General features: G+C 43.6%; 1 protein-coding gene across 11 annotated transcripts in view; it reads right to left on the bottom strand.

The window, feature by feature from the left end:
* LOC144487213 (multiple PDZ domain protein-like) overlaps window positions 1-24,008 on the bottom strand; it is a 115,894-nt gene that overhangs the window by 7,560 nt on the left and 84,326 nt on the right. For all 11 annotated transcript variants that reach the window (XM_078205275.1, XM_078205277.1, XM_078205276.1 and 8 more), the window contains 6 exons: window positions 21,745-21,892; window positions 14,014-14,100; window positions 12,750-12,852; window positions 9,159-9,199; window positions 1,996-2,118; window positions 93-197 (listed from right to left, as the gene is read on the bottom strand). In XM_078205275.1, coding sequence (XP_078061401.1) covers window positions 93-197; window positions 1,996-2,118; window positions 9,159-9,199; window positions 12,750-12,852; window positions 14,014-14,100; window positions 21,745-21,892 — 607 coding nt within the window. The remainder of the gene's footprint in view (window positions 1-92; window positions 198-1,995; window positions 2,119-9,158; window positions 9,200-12,749; window positions 12,853-14,013; window positions 14,101-21,744; window positions 21,893-24,008) is intronic.

The following is a 24,008-nucleotide window of genomic DNA, read 5'->3' as shown; positions in this document are numbered from 1 at the left end:
AGAAATTAAGTAGATCAATCCATTAAGGTCCAAAACAAAAGATTGTTTGCAAATAGCAAATTCCCATTGAAGTGCATGATGCTTTGTCATACCTGCAATTCTATATGACCTGAAGCACTCTTCAGTATGCTGACAGCCTGGGAATGAGTCAAACCCTCTGTAGGTTTTCCACAAATACTTACAATCCTGTCTCCAACCTATAATTAACAACACATGATTAAAAATATTGTTGCTCTATCATCTTGTTAACGTACCTCTTGGAGTTGTTATACTAAACGTCTCAAACTGGTATCTAATGAGTGTAAGGTACAGACAGCAGACCTGAATTACACAATCAATTGCCCACAGATTAAGTTTAGTCACAACTCTGTATATACATACTTGGATGGCTATTGTAAGGGAATCTAGGGTTATGGGGATAAGGTGGGAAAATGGAGTTGAGCATTATCATATCAACAAAGAACAAAGAACAATACAGCACAGGAACAGGCCCTTCGGCTCTCCAAGCCCGCGCCGCTCCCTGCTCCAAACTAGACCATTCTTTTGTATCCCTCCATTCCCACTCCGTTCATGTGGCTATCTAGATAAGTCTTAAACGTTCCCAGTGTGTCCGCCTCCACCACCTTGCCCGGCAGCGCATTCCAGGCCCCCACCACCCTCTGTGTAAAATACATCCTTCTGATATCCGTGTTAAACCTCCCCCCCCCCCACCCTCACCTTGAACCTATGACCCCTCGTGAACGTCACCACCGACCTGGGAAAAAGCTTCCCACCGTTCACCCTATCTATGCCTTTCATAATTTTATACACCTCTATTAGGTTACCCCTCATCCTCCGTCTTTCCAGTGAGAACAACCCCAGTTTACCCAATCTCTCCTCATAACTAAGCCCTTCCATACCAGGCAACATCCTGGTAAACCTCCTCTGCACTCTCTCTAAAGCCTCCACGTCCTTCTGGTAGTGTGGCGACCAGAACTGGGCGCAGTATTCCAAATGCGGCCGAACCAACGTTCTATACAACTGCAACATCAGTCATGATCAGTCATGATCTCACTGAATGGCAGAGCAGAATTGATGGGCTGAATGGCCTACTTCTGCTCCTATATCTTATACTCTTATAGGTAGTTAATTTTTAATGTTCAAAGATTATAGGCAGGATCATTCAATTCTTAATATAAAAACTCAAACATGGTTCTCAGCAATTATTGGACATTTTTAAAGTGTGCTTACATTATGCTGCTGTTATAATACACTCAGTGTAGGTAATGGGAGTTTACCAACTGGAGGTAATTTCATTTCTCAAGCTTTAGAGTACTCAACAATCTGCTTGGTGACCTCAGCCATTTTCAAGTCAAAGCACACTAGGAACTGTGGAACAGCAACTTTGGCAGTATCACAAAGAGAATATTTCAGGATAGCCTGATATGAGACCATCAATGCTAAAATATTCTTTTTGAACAATTTCCTGGCTACATTGGTTGTGATGGAGTTTAAAACATTGAAATTCAGTCTTAATTTTTTTTTGGGCGGGCCAACTAAAGTTTGTGCTGCAAGACATCTGATTTGATATTTTAATCCAGCTGGAAAACATAACTTAAAAAAAAACTTCAAAGTACAGAACTCTAGACTTTAATTGTACCCATTTGCACAGTGAATAAAGTTCAGCACTGAGAATGGAAAGAACACACAGAGCTGTGTTATGTACGATGCTGCTATTCCTGAAGACATTAATTAATGGGAAAACAAGAGCAGAGATCAGAAGCAAACGCAGACAGAAAAAAAATCTATATTTAATACTAGTTTTGTACATTTTAATAAGGTTTTATCCTAATATTTAAATAATCCTACATTGTTGAAAACTACCTTTAGGTATTTCTTGATATTTAGTATTTATGATAGATTTGGTGCAAAAATAGGAAAAACAATATGCATGAAATAAAAGTTTCCGAAATAATTCTTAATAACTGAGCAGTCAAAAATTGAACAGAGACTTACCCGCAGCTTCTGGGTCTGGGCAGCAACTCCATTTGGTTGCATCATTGCAATGAAAATGGGGACATCTCCGAGGGGACTTCCCACTCCGCCTGCAATGCTGATTCCCAGTGAATCAATCGGCCCCTATCACCAACAGCACATGAATTAATTTGGAAGAAATAAAAACATTTACACTTTCATTTATATGTTTAAAAGAGATTGTCACAATATTATCAAATTGGACAATTCTTCCTCTGTAGTACTCAGTCTTTGCAGATCTCATTTGCCAACAATCACTTTTTTTCCTGATAGACCATAAATCTTTTGTGCTACACTCACCTACTAACACTTGTACTACTACTATGATTATTGTCATGCTCAGTATAAGTGTGATATTGGATATAATATCATACTTTGTGAAAATGACTGAAACTTAACACATGAATATGGACATTAAACTGTGAACAGCGATTCTGTGGCCACTATTTAGTTGAACATGGACCTGAGAAAGGGAACTTTGCAGCTACCTGTGAATTTTAAACATCCCATTGTGTAAAGATGAACCAGTGTTTGGCAAATATGAAATCAACAGCCTGATGGCCTCAGCGTGCCAAATTGAACAAAGGAGTATATCTGAGCTCAAATCAAATGCAAAAATACTGCAGATGCTAGAAATCTGTAATAAAAACAGGAGTCATATGGAATCAAAATGTTTGTTTTGTTTGTCTCTCCACAGATGCTGCCAGACTTGCTGAGGTTTTCCAGCTTTTCTGGTTTTATTTCTTTATTTGAACTCAAGCTGAGACAGAGATAAGAGTGAATGATTGTTGTCAATTGCTATTATATCATGATGCTCTGGTCTCCAGACTGGTAACTCTGCAGTCATGTGATAAACTACTTGTCAGGCACTGCAGTACAACATAACTTCAACAAAGCAAATCCGTGTGTGTGAGAAACATCTGAAACACCAGTATCATTTGCAACAGCTGAACCATCATAGCTGAAAGACTTCTAATGCAACCAAAGTATTGTACTAGCTTCCAAGTCACCCTGAGAACTACTAATCCACAAGAGACATTGCAGCTTCATGAGAGTCCTTTGGATGGAATTCACCAGCCCTTCTGAGGCAATTGGGGGGGATGGGGGGGACTGGACTGGAAAATTCCACCCTTTGTTTCTAATAGACCTTCAGTCCAGTTAAATCAACTCAACCAAGACAACAAAAGGTTGGCACCAATATAAAGATCGCTATGAATTCCATTTTTGTAATTACAACTTTAACTTAATCTTCTACTAATTTGTGTGTGTGTGTGAGAGAGAGAGATAGTGGGAGTGAGATGAATGACTGACACATTGGGTGCGATCTTATAAAAAAGATTCTAAGTGCCAAATGAGCGTGAAAATGGGAGTGAATGGTGTCGGTTTTTTCGGCGAGCTGTGAGTTGCAATCTTACGGCACTTCGTGCAAAATCGCCTTGATGCGATTTTCACTGGAATTGACACACCAGGTGCGTCACTCATGCAAAGTGGCTGCAGCTGTATAGTGTTACCAACAGAGAGCTGCATATAAGGGCTAACGATGGACATACAAGCAGTCATGCCAGGAAGATGGCACCCAGAAGAATAGCCCCAAGGTTTATGGAGAGAGAGCTGGGTCGTCAGCTGGATGCAGTGGAGGAGAGGAGGGACATTTTCTTCCTCACGGACGGGTGATGAGCCAAGCTCTCTATCACCTCCCCCGTCACAACCCCTGCCTGCTGAGGAGTAGTCCTGACAAATCTCACCCAACCATCCCCACCCTCGACATCCCATGCACTTCCGGCCATCAGGCTTTCATTTCCACTTCAGTCCCCATTGGAGAGGTGGGTCCATAACTGCCGGGACCAGGAGAAAACAGGAGCTGGGGTCCTCGACCTGCAAATCCTAACTCCCTTTGAGGAGCGAGCCCTTGATCTGGTGGGGAAGGAAGACAGGATCGTGAGTGGCAGCCAGGTTGTCGTGCAACCAGGCAATGAGCGTCCGTAAAACCGTTATTCATATGACATATCTAAAGTAAGTGGAATGCTGCCCAGATACTTGTCCCACCCTTGCACTGAACCTTGTGTTGCAGGAAACGACCCTGATGCACCCGGTACGTCTGGCATCGCCGCCCTTCCTACTGTTCTGCTGTGACGTCCCATGACAACTTGGAGGAAACCTCGGCGATAAGCCCTGATGAATCCTCTGAGGCCAGAACAAGTCAATTGACACAGCCTTCCACCACACAATCCACCAGTGCAGATACTATCACTTCGGTGGGACAAGTTAGTGGTGAGGCTTCTGGGTCACTGTCTGATGCGTACGATACAGCCGTTGATGTACATCAGGTGGAAGCGGGAATGTCTGAGGCCTCGTGGACACACTTATCGACTGACAACTGGAAAATCCCACAGCCAGTGGCCTGGAAGGACTCGGTTGCGAAAAAGTTGGAAGGCTGCCATAATTTTCATTGCCACCGGGAACAGTGTCCCCCTGTCCCTTGAGGTGCCAGGTCCGCGAGGATCTGACACAGGTGCTGCATTGTCTCCTTACTGAACCGGAGCCTGCAGCGGCACACGGCGTCCAGCACTCCATGACAGACGTGTGTCCTGAAGTGCCGGGGCCTCTGTATCCTCTGTGCCATGGCCCCTCCATCTTGGGCTGATGGGTGTCCATCTTCTGCCCCTGTCCTCCTGTTGCATCCTCTGGCCCGGGCTGGCCTTGCAGGGTGCGGAGGCTTCCCTGTTCCTCCTCCACAGCAGCCACAAGAATGCCCGCCAGATCCATTAGCTCCATGCCGAAATCCATCTTTGTTTTTGGGGTGGGGGGGTGGGGGCGGGGTGAGACAGTCAATGAGGTTATCCATCTTGGGGCCCCTCACTCCATACCATCAACCCCTGTCCCCATGAGTGTGGATGGTAGCAATCCGACACCATCCCCAGTGCCATGCGCCACCTCGACAAGTTGGCAACCGTCACTGCACCCTCGCCATGGGGGGCACTGAGAGCATACAGGTGGCTGTGCAGGGGGTCCCCATTGGGAACCTTTGAAGCATTGTAATGGGATGCACCCACCTGAAAGTCTGGTGCAGTGGCTTCTAGGAATGGCTAGCAATTCAGGGAGACAGAGGAGGAACACCCTCATGACTATCACAAGATGGGTTCCCATCAAGAGCAGCACTGCAGACTGCATGTAGTGTGAGGAGTCATGCTAACACGAGCCGACCTCCCATGATTGGGGCAACAGCTGACAGAGCGGCTGCTTGTTTCTGTTAGTGGGCCTGGGATGGAATGTCAACAGTCAGTCATAGAGCCTGTCCAGCAGGCAGATGGCATCCTCAGTGGGGTTGCAAACCAGCCTCCCATCCACTGACTCTACACTTCCCACTGCCTCGGCAAAGCAGTCAGCATAATTAAGGACCCCACACACCCTGGACATTCTTTCTTCCACCTTCTTCCGTCGGGAAAAAGATACAGAAGTCTGAGATCATGTACCAACTGACCCAAGAACAGCTTCTTCTCTGCTGCCGTCAGACTTTTGAATGGACCTACCTTACATTAAACTGTTCTTTCTCGACACCCTAGCTATGACTGTAACACTACATTTTGCACCCTCTCATTTCCTTCTCTATGAACGGTATGTTTTGTCTGTATAGCGTGCAAGAAACACTGTATGCTAATAGATGTGACAGAAAGTGATAGATGTGACAGAAATAAATCAAATCAGCAGATAGGGGAGATTCGCGAGACACGAGCCTCAGGCCAGCGGCAACCCCTGGCCGCAGAACCTCCAGGCCAGCACGAGCCGCCCCAAACCCCTGCACCCGTGTAAGCTCCCCATCTGATCCTGCACCATGGCCGTGGCTGAGACCACCCACCCCCACTCCCTGCGGGTTGGTGCTCAGTGGTACTCACCTTCTTGCTCGCCTTCGTCATTGCTGCATCTAAAACTCACTTAAATAGAGCTGTAATTCTCGCCGGTGTGACGTCTCACCAGTGAGTGGTTAACGTAAGGGAGGAGAGACAATTGCCTGCCGAACTCGCTAATGATATTGAAATCCATTCAAATGCATGTCTCACTCATTTTGGGCGCAAAGCTGGTCACGCCCAGAAAAAGTAGCGGGTAAGATCAGAACTGGCGAGAAACCAGGCCCATTTCCAATTTTTCACTTTGCACGCATTCTTACCACCTCACCATGCTGAATGATGGACGTGCCTGGGCTGTAAGATCGCACCCATTATGTTCAAACAAGAAGAGAAAATGTGTGATAATAAATAACATCCTCTTATTTTTAGAAATCACCAAAAAGTCTATGCTGGAACTTATTTTGATTAGGAAAAATGACTCTGAGGGTAAGGAAATGCACACACCTTATATACAACATCCTGATTAAGGACTGGAAAGGACCACACAAATCTTGTCTGTAACATTATAATTACTTCTGCAATGAGGCAGAAGGAAAACATATTAAGATAAAGGAGGAGAGACCAAGAGTGGTCTCCAAATGTCAGAGGTAAATTTTAAGAGAAGTCTTAAAAGAAGATAGAGATGATACAATTAATCCAGTCCCATTCCTGTGATCTCCTACATGGTAAAAACAATCGTATACTCTATCACACCAAAGTAGTTATTGGTACATTATTGTAATTTGTCAAATAAAGAGCTCACCCTGCTCTTGTTATAGTTCTACTTGCAAGTACTACTTTGTTGAGATTATTAATGGAGAAGAGTAGTAAACAATCTAAAGTAGACGTTTTAAATTGGAAGAGGTCCAACTTCAATGGGATGAGAGAGGATTAGCCAGGATAATGTGGAACAAAGATTGACAGCAAAACCTTCAATTGAACAACGGATGATATTTAAGAAGAAATACTTCAGATATGGGCTAAGTGCATTCCCACAAGAAGGTAAAGAAGGGAAACCAAAGTGATGAAATGAGGAGAGATAGAGAATGTGATGAAATGAAAAAAGTGCATGATGCATGTCAGGTAAATTCTTCAAGTGTGAACCAGGTCAAATATAATCATTTGAAAGGAGGAGAGAAAAGGAAAATAGGACTAGCAAAGAGGGAATATGAGATTAGAATAGCAGTTAACATTAAAGGGAACCTCAAAGTCTTCATGTAGGTGGCACTAGGGAGTGCTAAAGAGGGTGATACATATATAGGAGCACAGCAGAAGGTAAGAAGACTTAATGAGTACTTTGTATCAGTCTTTACTAAGGAAGAGGAGGCTGACAAATATTGAGATTTGGAGGGGGGAATTTTTTATTTGGGGGGAAACCCACTAATCTGAAGATTACAGCGATAATGGATGGGATGAAAATTGATTGGCATGATGTACCAGAAAGGCTGACTACGTTTAGAGTGCATACTTTATCTCATCCAGATGGCTTGCTAAGGGAAGTGGGGGTGAGCATAGCATAAGTATTGTCACAATTTTCCAATCTTCCCCAGATATGAGGGAGATACCAGAGGTTGGAAGAGTGATGTGAATGCTTGTTCAAGAAAAGATGTAAGGATATTCCAAATAGTTATAGACCTGTCAGTTTAACATCAGTGATGGATAAGTTTTAGATATAATAATCATGGAAAAAAATCAAAAAGCACTTGGAGAGGTTTGAGTTAGTTAAGAACAGCCTGCATGGATTTGTAAAAAAAAGTTTGACAAATCTAACTGATCTTTCTGATGAAGTCAGAGAAAAGGAAGATGAAGGGAAGATAGTGGATGTTGTCTATATGGGGATTTTAAGTAAGCGTTTGATAAAGTACCACATAAAAGGCTGGTTAACAAAGCTGAGACTCATGGATGTGGAGGGTTGGTGTCAACTTGGATTAAAAAATTGGCTTAGGAACAGAAAATAGTGAGTTGTGACAGCTTGCTGTTTTTCAGTTAGGGTGCCCTTTTTAAAGGATACCCCGATACGGGTTAAAATAAAACTCCCCCCATGGAAACGGGAACCTCCCCCCACCCCCCCAACCAACCTAGCACCGCACCAGGGCAACACCCTCCCATGAGCACTTGGATCAAAACGTTCCCGCCCCTCACAACCATGGGGCCAACCGCCCTCCCCCACCAAAAGCACCAGGTTAATCGCTCACCCTATCACGGCTGCCATGAGCACCAAGGCAACCACCCCCACACACAACAGGAGCTTCACACCCTAATGGAGCTTCCAAGGGGTCCTGTACCAGCATGGTCTGATTTGTAGTGCCAGGACACTGCCTGGGCATGTTCCTCTTCCCCTACCGGGGTTATATTTACCTTTGCACCCCCTGTGAGTTTCCCTCGGCTGCTTCATGTTTTGCAGAAGCTGTTGTAAACTTTGCTGATGAGATGTTGTGTTGGCGAAGGGGTAATTCTTTATTTGTAGGGAATCATATGGTGGGGAAGCCCACTTACTATATCAAAATGTATTTCAATTAATTTTCCGCCCTTGTTGTGTCACCAGTGTGGGATGGGGAAAATTGGAAAATGAGATATCATGGCAATAATCTTATTTTCTGACTCTTGCGGTACTTTGGACCCTTAACGTTGTTTACGTTCATGGTGAATGCAAGCTCAAAATCAACCAGGATGTCTGTCAGTTGACATGAATTGGAAGGATAACAGTAAAGAATTCCCTGGTGCCCTGGCCACTACACATGTTACAGGATGCTGAAAATCAGAAATAAAAACAGAAAATGAGAAATTGTCAGCAGGTCTGGCAGCAACTGTGAAGAGAGAAACAGAGTTAATGTTTTAGGTCTGTGGCTGTTTTGATGTAAGTTCACAGACCTGAAAGGCGATTTATGTTTCTGTCTCTCCAGATTAGCTGGTCATTATCTTAGCTACTCGTGGTTCTTTGACATGCGCAAATTGGCTGCTAAGTTCCCTGCAGTGACTACTTTAAAAGTATCTCATTGGCTGCAAATTACTTTGGGATATTCTGAAGTTGTGAAAGGCATTATGTAAATTCACAACTTTATGTCTTTCTGAGTAAGAATTGGTTGACTATCAAACTTATTTTGCTCAATGAGGGCGCAGTGAATTTTCCAAGTCAATTCTCAATTTTGGAGTACTGATTCACCCCCATCAGAAACAACAGTTGAAGCACTTTTTTAAAGTAAGATCTTGAACTCTTAACTGCAACTTACTGTGGAGTTAAGACACCAAATTGCTACTCACCTTATTAAACTCTACTGTTCTTAGCCCTTGAATCTCTGTCCCTTCATGAAAAAATAAAAATAAAGCATATTATGAACAAATTTTGTTTTGAAATCTTTAGTTTTTATTGTGACTAATTCATTGGTAGAATAGAGAAAAAAAAGTGATGCAGGGTACAAGATTGTGCAATTTATATGTTTCCACATTTAACTGAATAGCTTATTAAATTGTTTGACAACCACACTAAAGGTTACAAACGTAGTGTCTGTTGTTTCCAGATTTAAAAAGGTCTACAAATATGAACATTAGATTGGCACAATGATTGACCTGCCAGACTCACTTGGAAAATTGAACAGGATCAAACCTTAAGGAGCAAGGTATCATAATCTGCTCTGGGGTATGAGATTGCAATTAAAGGCAAACCCTGGGCTGATTAACCAAATAATACTTACCAGCATCAACGTTTAGGCCAAATTGAGGAAAAATTATGAAGCAATCTGGTTCTATTTAAAAAGTACTATCAGTATCAGCTAACCAAGTGCATATGCAAAATATAAGATTAAAAATTGCATCTAGACAAAAAACAAATGGGATCACTCCTTCTATTCAGAGAAAAATCCTGGGAATAACTAAAAATACACAGACAAATTAGCTGCTCAATAAAAACATTGTTCAATCTCTTGACATTTGAACAAATTATTGAGTTCTTCTGGGAGACAATATTTAAAACAAACACATTTCTTAATACCCCAATGGATATAAAAAATCTTTGTACCCTGTATTTGTTTCTGAATGTGAACCAGATAAATGACTAAAGGATTTAGCTAATAAGTTGTCTACTTATAATAGAGTGGGCCCAACGTTCTGACACCAATAACTAATGAATTGCATATTTCAAGCATTAGATACAGGAAAAAATTTTGCTCTATCAAATTTCTATTGAAAAACTACTGGAGTTCTGTCTGTCCAAAGTGTAATATTGCTTGCTGACTAATTTTTGATAGCTTGGAAGAGTTAATTGCACCAGCTTTAGTATTTTTAGCATCTTTATGTAGCAGCTGGATTTACTGGAGTGCAGAAGCCTCTCACAATGATGGAGAAAAAACCCTGGAATTATACGCGAAAATACTGGACTTCTAAAAAAGACCTAAGTTTTATATTGTAAAAATGGACAGATACAGAAGTCTCAGAATGCACCACGAATCACTAACAGGAATGGCTGTAGGGTCTTTCTCTAGAAACAATGGATCCCCTTCCTATCCCAATTCAACCTCCTTCTGTGATGCTTCCAGTCCAAGTAGTAGCTTTATTTATTTTTTCCCTTCACATTTGATTAAGTCTGAAGTGCTTCCTCTTTTCTAACCATTTTTTTATACAGGCTTTCTCTTTGATCTCAAGTGCCTACTTGTGTCAGCAGCTGCTGATTCTAACTGCAGTTGTTTTTAAAAACAGGCTTGTTCTTTGTTCTGAAGACATTGGCCGTTTTTTTCATTGTGGGGAGGGGGGGGGGGGGGCCTCTTCAATTTCTCATGCTGGAACAGCATGCCAGCACTGCAGGTCGCTTTCAGCCACAGAAGAGTATGGTACCACTCCCCCTGCCACCATGACAATGCCCCCTGCCATTGACACCCTGGCAGTGACAGTTTCACAGTGACTGCCAGGATGTCATCGCCAAGGTGTCAGTGCCAGGGTGTCAGTGCCAGGATGCAGTTGGCAGAGCCAAGTTGCCACTGTCAAGGAACAGGCTCTGAATGGGAAGAGCCTGAGGGGAGGGGGTGGAGGGCGCAAGGCCTATGCTGACTTCATATTGGAGCACTTCTTTTGTGGGGAGGGTGGGAGGGGGAGAGTGGGGAGTCGTGACGGGGATGTGGAGGTGTTCAGGTCACCCTCGAGCATGTATGGTGTGAGTGGAGGGGGGATTGGTGATCCATACATTTAGAGGTGGGGGGAGGTTGCCCTTCAGTAGTGAAGGTTTGGAGGTGCTCCCTCCACCTGGTGGTTACCACTTCTATGGTGGAATGAAGGTCTGTCACTTAACTCTGAGATTGAGGCATCCTTTAAAGATGGAGCCCCAATCTCTGTGAAGCTGAGCTGACCAATCTGTTTCCCATCGGACATATTTTTTCCCAACAAAAGATAGTTGAATTCCATCCTTCAAGCACTCCAGTTTTTCCACAGGCAGCAGCACTTAGTTTTAATTCCATCATGACCCTCTCTGCGATCTACCCCTGCATGACAACCCTCCCAACCCCCCGCCATGGGCACAGCTTAGCCATGCCCCCGACCACTGGCCTCTGATTCCCCCAGCGTAACCATGGTGCCTGGTCTCTGCTGGTGGAGATCAGTAGTGATTCACACTGGCCTGAAATCCTGCCGGTGAGGTGGAAAGCCTCCAGGAGGTAGGAAGCAGCCGTGCCGACCTACCTAATGATATGGAGATCCAGACAAACTATTGGTCATGAACTTCATGCCCTTTCTGGGCGCAAAGCCATTCTGCCAGTAAAATGGGGCCAGGAAGATAGCAATCTGATTCACACCCATCTTCCCAGCTCTCCATGCTGATCAATGAGTGCGGCAAGCTGGTAAGATAACGCCAAGTGTGTTTCATCTACATGATACACTGCAGCAACTTCCTCCCCATAACCTCTACCCTGAAGGAGGATGAGAACAGTAATGTTGTGGGAACAGCATCATCTCCAAGCCACACACCATATTAACCTGGACATCTATTACTGTTCTTTCAGAGTCACTGGATCTAAATTATAGAATGGTCCACCATGCAAAGTGAGAATAATCACAAAAATTGCAGCAGTTGAAGGAAAAGATCCACCTCCATCTTCTCTGCAGATACAGAGATGGAATTAAATGTGGCAGAACCAACATCACCCACATCCCAGGAACAGAATTTCAAAAGTGCACTAAACAGAAATGGAATCGTGTCCACCAGGGGCATCCTCTTAAGCGTTAGCTTGACTTGAAAGATTATAAAGCATTCAGTGGAAACACAAAATGAAAAATTTCAAGTATAGAATGTTTCCAGGTGTGATATTATTCTATCTCTGCTGGGATGAGCAATAATGGCTTTTCTGGGTCTGATCCAGAAGTCTAAAGAGTGAATTCTGAGAAAATAAGCTGAGATAGATTTCACAGAATATGAGGCATCAAGCTAATTCCTTTAACAAGAACCTCAGATCCTGAACAAGTAAACAACTTGCTTGAATTTCTGATTCCTGCTCTGAAGGAAGGGTTAAGCCAATTACATACCCAATTTGTTAATAAACCTTTGGTTTTCACTACAATGGATAAAACAAGAACAAAAACATATTTATATTTTAAAGTTAGAATATATATGACTTCTTAAATTAGAATTCATGTATTAAAGTTTTTTTTTACAAATTTTAATTAAATACAACAGAAAGGTGAGATATAACAGTCAAGTATGGAAACATCTTAGCTTTTTAAGGCTGATTAAAACCTGTAAAGTGATACACTGCAACATTTTCTTGGAATGGTGTGGTTTCCTGCCCTTTAAGAATACAGACTTTGGCCACACTCAAATAATACCATCAAGAACTATATTCAGGGTTAACCATGCAGGACTGAATAACTTACAGGCATGTTTTCTGTATCCAGTTTCACCTTGATCAGGTTGGGTGGATCCAGAAGCAGTAGAACAGAATGTGGTCAGCCCACCACCACTACTCCCTTCACTGACCTGTGAGAATAGTCACAATTAACATGACTGCAATTGTACATTATAATTATGATCTGAACTTTGCTTTGCATATCCATTTTGTAAATTAACTTGATATTAAAATCACAATACTATTTGGTAATATTCTTTTGAGTACTAAGCTTCTGAGATTTCACAAATTTAAACCCTTTTATCATAGCCATAAACTGCAAAATGTACACAAATAGGAGTTCCATATTGTATATAGAAAGACAGAAAATAAAACATTTTGTTTTGCAATTAGTTTGCAAAAGAAAATCCTTCAGGCAAAATCTCTGCATCATCTACCCTGGGCTAGAGGCATCATCAAAATACTAATGTTAATGTTGTGAGAAGCTAATTCAACACAGGGCCTATGTTATGGCCTAGAAAGCAGTTCCTGTGTGGAAGGAGTTGGTGATGGACAGAGCAAACAGGGGGCTGTTAAATATTTTAATAAAGAAGCTTTACTCCACCATCCATTTTTCTAAAACATTTATAAAATATATATTTGAAAAATGTCAACTTAAAAAATATCATGTTAAAAATATCATGTTGAAAAAATTGACAGAAGGCAATCTGAAGCAGCACTGTGCAGAGACTCTTCAAAGCTGATCAGTCCCACTTCATACTAAATTATTGTGAATACATGCAGACCATTTTCAAAAAAAGTAAGAAAACCTGTGCTTTTTGGAAAATTAACAGAAGATGCCTGAGGTTTCCGACCACCAGCACATTCTTAAAGATTCATCCCCATGAACTTCATTTACACAGAAATAAAATGGATATTAGTTCAGATCTCTACTCCTCCAACAAAACAAATGAAGATTAATAATAATAAATGCACTAAGTTCAAACCAGTAAACTTTGCATGTTAGCACTCCTTACTGAAAGAGATTTGTTAAAAAGATCATTAACTTCAAAGAAGCTATTTAGTGTCAATAACACATTTACGGGACACATAATAGTAACGTTAGATCCATAATGTGATTTTATACACCAGAAATTCCAGCATCATTTAACTGTACCTGAGCAAAATGATCATCACTCCAATTGTTTATGGATAACACAAATTGAACAATACGATGAATTAATTCTTGCCTAAAAACTAATTTGTTTTACTTTGTTGTGGAAGAGTTCAAATATGATCTTAGTGGTACAAACCTGACTACTATGGGAACCTCTTCTATCAGGTGAGAATGATCCAGCCTTCAACCTGCCAACCTCTAATCTCACCGTGCCTTGTGCACACTAAAAATCAAAAATAAAGTTACTTTATTTATTGAATGTCTGACAATTTCAACATGTACAAGTAGCAAATACAATGAGATAATTTGGCAGGAACTTTATGCTATGCATTACATCACATAAAACTCATTTAACATTACTTAATTTTAATTAATTTATACAGAAAAAAAAACCCCAACAAGATGTGAGGTTTTTGTGGAACCAGTTTCTTACATGTACCAGAACAGAAGGCACAGAGGCACTTGTGCCTGCTGGGAACTGAACATTTCTGAGTTGGGAGCATGGGCTATAGAGACCTGGAATGTTGGTCTTTCGTTCTTTTAATGTTACAGTGGAACTCAAACGCCCCTTCCTAAAAAAAAGGGTTTTCTCCAGGTGCTACGCTTTTCTCCCACACTCCAAAGATGTGCGGATTAGGTTGATTGGCTATGCTAAATTGCTCCTTAGTGTCAGGGTAAATTAGCAGGGTAAATATATGGGGTTACGGGGAGAGGGCCTGGGTGGGATCGTTTTCAGTGCAGGCTCAATGGACCGAATGGCCTCCTTCTGCACTGTAGGGATTCTATAATTCTCTGTGACCATACTGCATTGGATAAAATGCAGGTCATAAAAGAAACAATGTCGATAATTAAGGCAGCATGAGGCATTGCAGGCCTCCCAAAGGAAGTCTCTCAGAAAAATCTTGCGATGTGGCCTGTCGCTGGGCCCCAGATGACTGGAGCAGGCTGAAGATCTGCAAGTATAATACCTACACAGAAATTAGAGTTTAATAGAGACCTGTGGAAATTGTCTGAGGTCATTTAAATGGCTTAGAACAGTAAGCGGGGAATCCCAGAGCTAGATAGGTGCAGCATACTTCAGATGCTCAGCATCAAGAGATGCCTATGCAACTTGTTCTAGTATGTTAAAAAAAGGAAAATAGCTTCTTTATTCTTGAGCAGCTTATCATTGTTTTAATTATTCTTTTCCATGTTTATAAAGGACCTGACTATCTTCTTTTATATTATCTGCTCCTGGCCCAAGTAACTAATCCTTTCATCTCCTGACTACAATTTTTAAATTATTCATAATTTTCTCAATGCATTTTTGCACTTGAATAATATGGCTCCCTTTAGTTCTTATTTAGTTTTAAGTTTTTTAAATTTATCCAAAGAATTCTGCTCTTTGGTATTCCAGTAATTTGCCTCATAGAATATATCCATGTTATACACCATCCATGTCAGATGCAAAGATTTTCCGCAGATCAGCCATCCTGTTTTGAAAACTTCTTAGCTGAATTAACTTGGACCAGATCCTTTCACATTTGGTTACAGCAGGGGTACAATTAAACAATCTTGTGACTGGAGCACTTTTACTGTTAACAGGAACAAAGACTGTATAAGCTTTGTAAATTATGGGTAAGCATTTATACGCACCATGGAAGAAGTGGAAAGGGTGAGGGTAAGATAGTTTAATTAAGATTTGTATCTGCTGCTGTCTGTTGACTGACTAATGCAATGAATCATATAGTATTTGTATACATAACTCCAGCCAAAGCAGAAATGCACAATGGAGCAAATTCACGCAGTCTGTGCTCCCAGTGAGAAGGAAGTCACGCTAGAAGATAAATGAATTTATCAGTGTATCCTAACTTTAAAGAAGTCTCTATACATTGACTGGGAAGGAATAACAAATAGGTGCAAAACATTCAGGAGAACTGAAATCTTAACATTGTTTTTATTTGCATAATTTATGGGCTGGATTTTAATATGTAGATACATAGACTAGAGAATTAATAGAATGAGAGAAATCTGGAAATAGGTGCAGTGCAGCTGTCAGTGGTTTTTCAAGAGCGACTTCATTGTCAGTTTAAAGTTTAACGTTTATTTATTTGTGCCAAAAGTAGGCTTACATTAACATTGCAATGAAGTTACTGTGAAAATCCTCTAGTTGTCACATTCCGACGCCCGTTCAGGTACACTGAGGGAGAATTTATCATGGCCAATGCACCTAACCAGCACGTCTTTTGGACTGTGGGAGGAAACCGGAGCACCCGGAGGAAACACACGCAGACACGGGGAGAATGTGCAAACTCCATACACAGTGTGGAGCTAGGAATTGAACCTGGGTCCCTGGCGCTGTGAGGCAGCAAAGCTCATTGCTGTGCCACCAACTTTTACTTCCCAGGCTACCCATTCAATTAGCATCAGTGGATGTAATGATAATGCACATGATGCAATTTCAATCCAATGATTTATAGGGACACTCAAAGTGCGGGTTGAAGGAGTTTGGAGAAGAGCCACAGACTTCATACCATGGGTCGAGATAGGCTTCAATTCCATCCCCTGTATGTGCTGTTGAGGCCATATGGGTCCAAAGGAGATACCCTTTCCAAATGAGAGGAGAAGCCATGATCGGGACTGCACCCGAAACGGGCGTGACGGCTATTTACATGTATTTAAATTGACTTAATGGGCTGCACGTCCAACTTTACCGGCAGTTCCCCCTTTACCACTGCGTTCGCCCATCTGGAATTGGCGCAAAACAGACCTGCTCCATAGAAGTCCGATTCGGGCACTCCAGTTAGTGAGGAGGTAGGTGCCTAGCGTCCGACGGCTCTCTGCTTGAGATCAGTGTGTGGGGGGCAGGGGGTCCGCTGCCACTCTGCCTGAAAACAGTGGAGGGAAAGGGGCGCCCTCTGTCACCCTGCCTGTGATCAGTGGAGGGGGAAGGGCGAAGGTGGGTCCGCTGCCAATCTGCCTGAGATCGGTTGGGGGGGGGGGGGTTGGTGGAGGGCCAACGATCGGTTGGGTGGCGTGGGGGTGGGATGGGGGATAAGGGAGTCAGTAATGTTGTGGGGATGGGGCAATGTCTATGGAGGCCAGGGGGAGGCATTATCCAGCCCAGAGCGATGTGGCAGGGGAGCAGCATTCTATCTTTTTTTTTCTGTGCATGCGCAGTTGGAGGCGCCGATTGGCGCTACAGGGTTTCGGACGTGTTAAGCCCCGCCCACAGGCTTGTGCAGTGCAATTCGGAATCGCTGATATTTTTGCAGGCAGAGTGCACATGGGGACGCCTGAGAACAGGTCTAAAAGCCGGATCTGAAGCACTCCCAGTTTCAAGTCCACCCAGCACTTAGAATCGAAATGGTGAAATAGGGCCCCTAATCATTGAAAAAATGATGTAGACTGTTTCTAGTTGCTGCAGGCAGTGGGCTGGGCTTAATTCACCAGCCAGCAGGAGGAGCTAATGTGCATTTGCAGACCTCCAATTCTGCGTATGGTCAATAGCAACAGCACGGGTCTGATAGACAAAGAGCGAGCTGTCAGGCCCCTGCTACTGCAGACAGCCTGAACACAGCACCCCACCACCACCCCCTCAACCAATCGCAGGTGGCCCATGGCCAATCAGGAGCCCACAACGCCTGGGCATCTAGCCTGTCGCCCCCTGCGATCCCGTTGCAGAGGAGTAACACTTCCCCTCCTCCCCCCCACCCGATAAGATCACGTTGCAGAACGGCAGCAGCCTGATCCTGTTACGGAGTGACAGCGGCACCCCTCCCCCCCGATCCAATCCCGCTGCAGAGCCGCAGCAGCCACCCCCCCGATCCCGTTCCAGATTGGCAGTGGACCCCCCTCCCTCGATCTGATCCCATTGCAGAGTGCAAAGTGGACTCCATTCCTCCCGATTGGGCTACCCCTTCATGCTCCCCATAGGCCGTACCCCTGCCCCATAGGCCCTGCTGCCTGGCAGTGCCAAGGTGCCCAACGGGCAGTGCCCAATATAGACCCCCCTTGATCTCCCCAGGGGGGCCTCAATAGCCTCTGGTTCCACCAGTGAGGCCAACACGACTGTTGCCCATTCGTGAGGGGCCCATTTGTGGCCCGCGAGGCCATAAAGGCAAGTGAGTCTGGACAACTGGGCGCTGGGCATACTAAACTCATGTAAATTAATATTATAACATATTAACATAAATCATTCAGCTTCTCGCTGGAAATCCGGCTCTCATAAAATCGTGTGAGCTGCTTTCGGGCGTGATCCTGCTTTCTCAGCTCTTGCGTGATTTTACCGGCTCACTTCACCCATCATTGGGTAGGCGAGCCGGTGAAAGTCCACCCATTGAGAACAATGGGTGAACAAATTTCATGACTTCCACTCAAAGGTTTCCCGTTACTCATTATAGAACATTAGAGAGAAACAGGGAACTGGAGGTGGAGTCAAAAGAGGCAGCAGTGAAGGTCAGTGTAGTCTCAGCATGCTTGGCCTTTGGAGATGAAGTTTTCCTCACTAACTGATAGAATTAAATATCAAGCAGCTACATGTCAATAACCAGCAAAATATGATAATGTACACAATGATAGCTTCAAACATGATTACTTTCACTTTAAACTAATGTGTTTTATCTCCCACAGGGCCTTCATGTGCCTAGCAAGAGATGGTCCATGCTGTAAGGACATACAAATTAGGAACAGGAGTAGGCCCTTTGGCCCCTCAAGCCTGTTCTATCATGCGATAAAATAATGGCTGATCTCATTACGGCCTCAAATCCACATTCCTTGTACCCAGTAACCTTTGACTCCCTTGTCAGTGAAGAATCTACCTTCCCCTGCCATAAAAATACTTAATGACATTGGCTTACCCACACAAAAGAGAATTCCAAAGTCTCTCAACCTTCTGAAAAAAACATTTCTGCGCATCTCTGTCTGAAATGGAACCCTTTCGTTTTAAACTGTGCCCCTAGTTCTCATCTCTCCCACAAGGGGAAAAGTCTTTCAGCATCCACTGTCAAGTCCCCTCAGGATCTTATATTTCAGTACGATTGTTGCCACGAAGATGATAACTCGAGAGAGGAGTTCGAGAGAGCACATGAATGGAGAGCCTGAGGTGGAACAGGATTTTCCGAGCACCACTTGATTAAATACAGATGATGAATCCCGAGGGCAATTGATATCGGGGATGTTTCTTGAGCAGCTGCAGAGAATGGGCAATGTACTGGCAGGTGCAATTGTGGAAAGATTAGAGGAATCCACTTCAAGCATCAATGGTACAATGTTGTAAAAGCATTTTTGATGATATCTTCTTCCATAAAAACATGGCCAACAGCATGTAGCATCAAATAAATCACACCACTGGCATTTTTCGAAAGGTTGCATACTCTCAAAGCCACCTCAAATAGGATGAATGATATCCTAGCATTGATCTTTCATTGTTTCACTGATTTGTAACAAAGCGTGCCCCAGCCACATTGCTTGCTGGTAAGTGCAACTGGGCCACGAGAGCAATGAAGGTAAAAGGGGAAATTAAAGTTGGAACACAGGTCAGAGAGTTTTCACTTTCCATCCACTGCTCCTCCCAGTCAGCACCCTGCACCTAATGTCTCAGTGCAAGTGGAACAGTCTTTTTCAGGGCTTCCAAAACCCAGAGGATGTCAGGCAGGAGCATTTCAACAGAATGGGATCTGGGCAGCCTGCCTCTTCCTCTATGTGAAGACACAGGGGTCAGTTGCACTACGTGGTAGAGTAAAGTTGCACAAGGATAAGCACATGAGTGTGCTTTACTCTGTTGAGTTGTTAAGTTTGCCAATTTAGACCATATAAATATTATTTTCTTGCCCCACTTTCTCATTTTGCCTTTTGATTGATAACAGGAAATGTGATGACAAATGGCAAGATGTGAATTGATGTGGAGCAATGGACGCCTGTGAAAGGAAGGCCTGGTTGTTTGCAGAACTGCTTTGTTCTGATGACACTGGCTGGGGGTTTGAGAATGCAAAAGTAGCTTTTGTATGTGGTTATTAGATGAGTGTACCAAGGTGAAACACGCAATATGAAGGCACCCCAGATTGCAATGTGTGCCCAAGTAAATTTCCATCTCGTGTTCCTCCTCCACCTCAACTTAATTATATCAGAGTGGGACTTCCATCCCCATTTGGAAGTAGTCCCAGCAGTGCCTTGATCAAGCAAATGTTTGCTTGGTCTGACTTGCACTATTGTGGACATAGTTCACATTATTGGTGGTTCTGGAAAACAAACCATCAGTCACCTACCTTTTGGCATTTATTAGTTACTCTTTGCGAGATCTGGCAAATTTGTTTGGCAGGTCCCTGGAATAGAGGAGCATCACTATAGAAGGCAGTAATGAATTTGACAGCCACTGGTAAAGTATCAGTGCCTGATCCTGTTGGCAGCAGGTTTTTTTCAAGCAGACTGGTATCACCTGATGAATACCCTGAGCCCACTCAGACACTGGTGTTTAGACCAGTGCCACGAAGATGATAACTCGAGAGAGGAGTTCGAGGGAGCACATGAATGGAGAGCCTGAGGTGGAACAGGATTTTCCGAGCACCACTTGATTAAATACAGATGATGAATCCCGAGGGCAATTGATATCGGGGATGTTTCTTGAGCAGCTGCTGAGAATGGGCAATGTACTGGCAGGTGCAATTGTGGAAAGATTAGAGGAATCCACTTCAAGCATCAATGGTACAATGTTGTAAAAGCACTGGTGTTTAGACATCTCGGGGAAGCTTATCTTCTGCCTATGGATCTATGTGTTGGATGTAAACTCCTGTAAGTTGCACCTCTGCTTTCCTTTGAACAAATTGACCAAATAAACCTATTGGACTTTAACCTGGTGTTGTGAGACTTCTTACTTCCTTTGAACCACAGGACTATGAGCAGTGGCCTGCTGTTGCTTCTGTTGCCCCTGGTCATCTTGGTCCTCATCTGGGGTCCAATCTAACACAGTGTAATGACATCTATGCTGATCTCATAGGTCAGTGCTCTAAGGTACAGATTGGACCTCCAAAGCTCTAAAGTATATGAGAATTCCAGAGTGTTAAGTAACTTGCAAAATATATAGAGTAACCTTCCAACACAAGTCCTATGAAGCAACCCTTTCCCAGAAGCAGGGAAGAATGCAACTGTCAATACTAATACTGGCATTTTTTTGCCATCACGGTTTTAGTCCCCTTAATTGCCACCGTGTTCTTGCCTTGCTTTTACTGACGAGTTCAGAACATGGCCTCCAGTCCCTTGAGGCACAGTGCTACGGTGGCTGACAGTGGCAGGAAGCTGCCTGATCCTAAGTCATGGGACCCAGAGAACAGGTAAGTGGCAGGGAGCCCAGGTGGATAAGGTAGGGAACATCAGGAGGGATTGCAAGGGAGTTGAGGTCACTGTGCCTTAAGGGGAGTGTGCCCCCAACTAGAAGCGGGCCACATTGTCCCCTAAGATCAAACTTTGTTTTTTTCCAGCCTCTGCCAATCCCCTATGAACTGTCATCTACCTGCGAGCCTAAAAACTGAGGCTGGGCAGGAAAAGGCCCTTAAATGGTCATTAGGGGCCACTCAAGAGCCTTAATTGGAGCAACGGCAGGCTTTCCTCCAAGGACCTACATATTCCAGCATAAAATGGTAACCAGGTCGGTATGGGCAGGAACCCAGAGGGAATCCGGTTCATGCAATTTCATGCGTCACTACCACCCCCTCCCGCCTCAGAACCTGACAGGAAGTGGGTGCGTTGAAAATTCTGACCAACATGACTGACTGTGCACATAATGGATACATCACCATCAAAATGCCATATTTTACTGTTAAAGTTACAGGTTATGGTCAAACTTGCTGTTCTACAAATCTTTGTCAAGTCATAATTTGTGCATTAATCAGACCTTGAGCATAGCAGCAACAGTCTCCTGGGTTGCATTTCGAACATCTTCCCCATTCACAGATAGTATTTGGTCTCCTTGCACAAGTCTTCGATCCAGATCTACTATTCCTCCTTTTACAATGTCTGACACAAAAACCCCAGTATCATTTCTGTGGAAACGAAGTACAGACTTTAGTCAGATTCTACAAATACTGGCAAACTGTTTTGCCCCTAAGGGGAAAAAAGCTTCAGTTCACATTATGTTCTCAAACTGGTAAAGATTATTTTATTATTTGGGCTTTTGACAAATATCCCATAGCCTCTTGGGTGTAAACTGGGGAGGTTTAAATTATTCACGCCATAACCCTAGATCGAAGAAGCTTTGAAAGCAACTTGAAAAACCACCAGGCATCTTGATGGGGCCAGGAAGTCTGTTCAGATAGCAAATATCCACATTGAAGGTATAAGTTATTAATGCGGGTCCCAGAATCAAAGGGATGCTTTGAAGGTAAACAAAAAAGTTTAAACATCTGTTCGAAACATCCCAGGTATGCCACGTTGCTAGGGAAATTACTGAGAAGTATTCTTGGTGATATCAGAGGGAAGGGTTTTGCTGGAATTCTGGGGGAAGCCAGGCTGCAGCTTGAAGAAAGCAGAGGGCGAGGCAGAAGGTCAGGAAATGTAAAACAGCTGTACACATTGCAGAGCACTATCTGGAATTAAGGGGTTGTTCAGAAGTAAAAGCTTCTAAGACAGGGGTTCCCAAACTGGGGCCCGCAGACTGAGGGGTGTATGGTAGCCTACCAGTGGATCTGCGACAGGAGCGGGCCTCGAAGTTGAGGGCTGTAGCGGACCTCGAAGCGGGGGGCTGTGGGCTCGATGCTGGATTGGGCCTCGAAGCAGGTGAGACGTGTGTGAGAGTGACATAAGTGTCTGCATATGAGAGAGAGGGGGAGCGGCACGCGTGAGAGGGGGTGGCGGGTGCGAGAGGGGCCGACGGGTGCGAGAGAGAGACATGTGTGCAAGATGTGTGTGTATCTATATGCGTGGGAAAGAGAATTGTGTGTGTGAGAGATAAAGAGAGGTATATGTGAGAGAGGGAGATGTGTGTATGTATTTGTGTGCATGTGAGAGGAGGCGATGTGTGTACATGTATGAGAGGAAGACGTGTTTTGTGTGTGTGTAAGAGATGTGTGTGTGTGTGAGCGAGAGAGAGACGGAGACGCACGTGCGTGTGCGTGTGTGAGAGAGCGAGAGGGAGATGTGTGTGTGAGAGAGGGAGATGTGCGAGTGTGAAAGAGAAAGAGGGAGAGGCGCGCACGTGTGTGTTTGTGTGAAGGACTTGTGTGTGAGAGGGATGGAGACATGTGCTTGTTTGTTTGTGTGTGACAGAGAGAGTGAAAGAGACGCGTGCCACTGTGAGAAAGAGCTGACTTTGTGTGCGTCAGAGAGGGCGCAGTGCATTTGTCCAATAGGCATATCAGCTTTCCAGCATCACTTCTCCCATTAGAAATGACGAAAGATAAGATTTAAATATTTTTAATAAGATAACATTTTAGATTACCCATTCCTATATTAGGTACTACTTCCAGAGGTTAATGTTAAGGGGCCATGGGAGGGTGGCTGACTAGGGGTTAATGTGAGGGGTCATGTAGCTAGTGAATGTATTTGTAACTGTGTGCCTCTCCCTAATTCCTAATGTATGCATTGATATAGCTGGAAAATACTTGCTCACATTTGATTTCTATGTTTGCACCTTTTTCACAGCAAAAAAGGGTTGTCAACATTATGAGAATGCTTCGGGTTCTCCAAGGCATTTGGGAAATCACGAGGGATTCTGCTGCTCAAAAAGTTTGAAAATCCCTGCTTTAAGCGAAGAATATGAATGACACCCATGCTTGAGCTGCGGGAATCTACAATCATGAGGCATCGAAAGAAAACTGGAGGCTCACTTAACTGAATGTTAGTGAAAGGGCTCCAAGAGATCTCATGCCTTGCAGAATAGCTGGAACACTCAGGAGAAATTAAAGTGAATTCTAGAGAGCTGTGGCAAACCTTGCTTTGGTCCCAGGAGAAACAAATGGACCTTCAAGATCGTTAACATATATAGGACCCATGGGAGTCTCTTGGGTGGAGGTAGGAGTGGAAAAGGGATAAGTGCCAGTGTTTACATTTTTTTGAAATTTTAAAGCCTAAAGTATAAATAAATGTTTAAAACTATAGTGTTGTCAGCAGTGATTGCTTTGTGATTACTCTTTTTCAGTAAAGCTTCTTTGTTTGAAACAT

The sequence above is a fragment of the Mustelus asterias genome, unplaced genomic scaffold (genome assembly GCF_964213995.1).
Source record: "Mustelus asterias unplaced genomic scaffold, sMusAst1.hap1.1 HAP1_SCAFFOLD_648, whole genome shotgun sequence".
NCBI classification, from domain to species: domain Eukaryota; kingdom Metazoa; phylum Chordata; class Chondrichthyes; order Carcharhiniformes; family Triakidae; genus Mustelus; species Mustelus asterias.
Note: the sequence above shows the minus strand (reverse complement) of the source record. Positions and strands in the feature narration are given on the sequence as shown.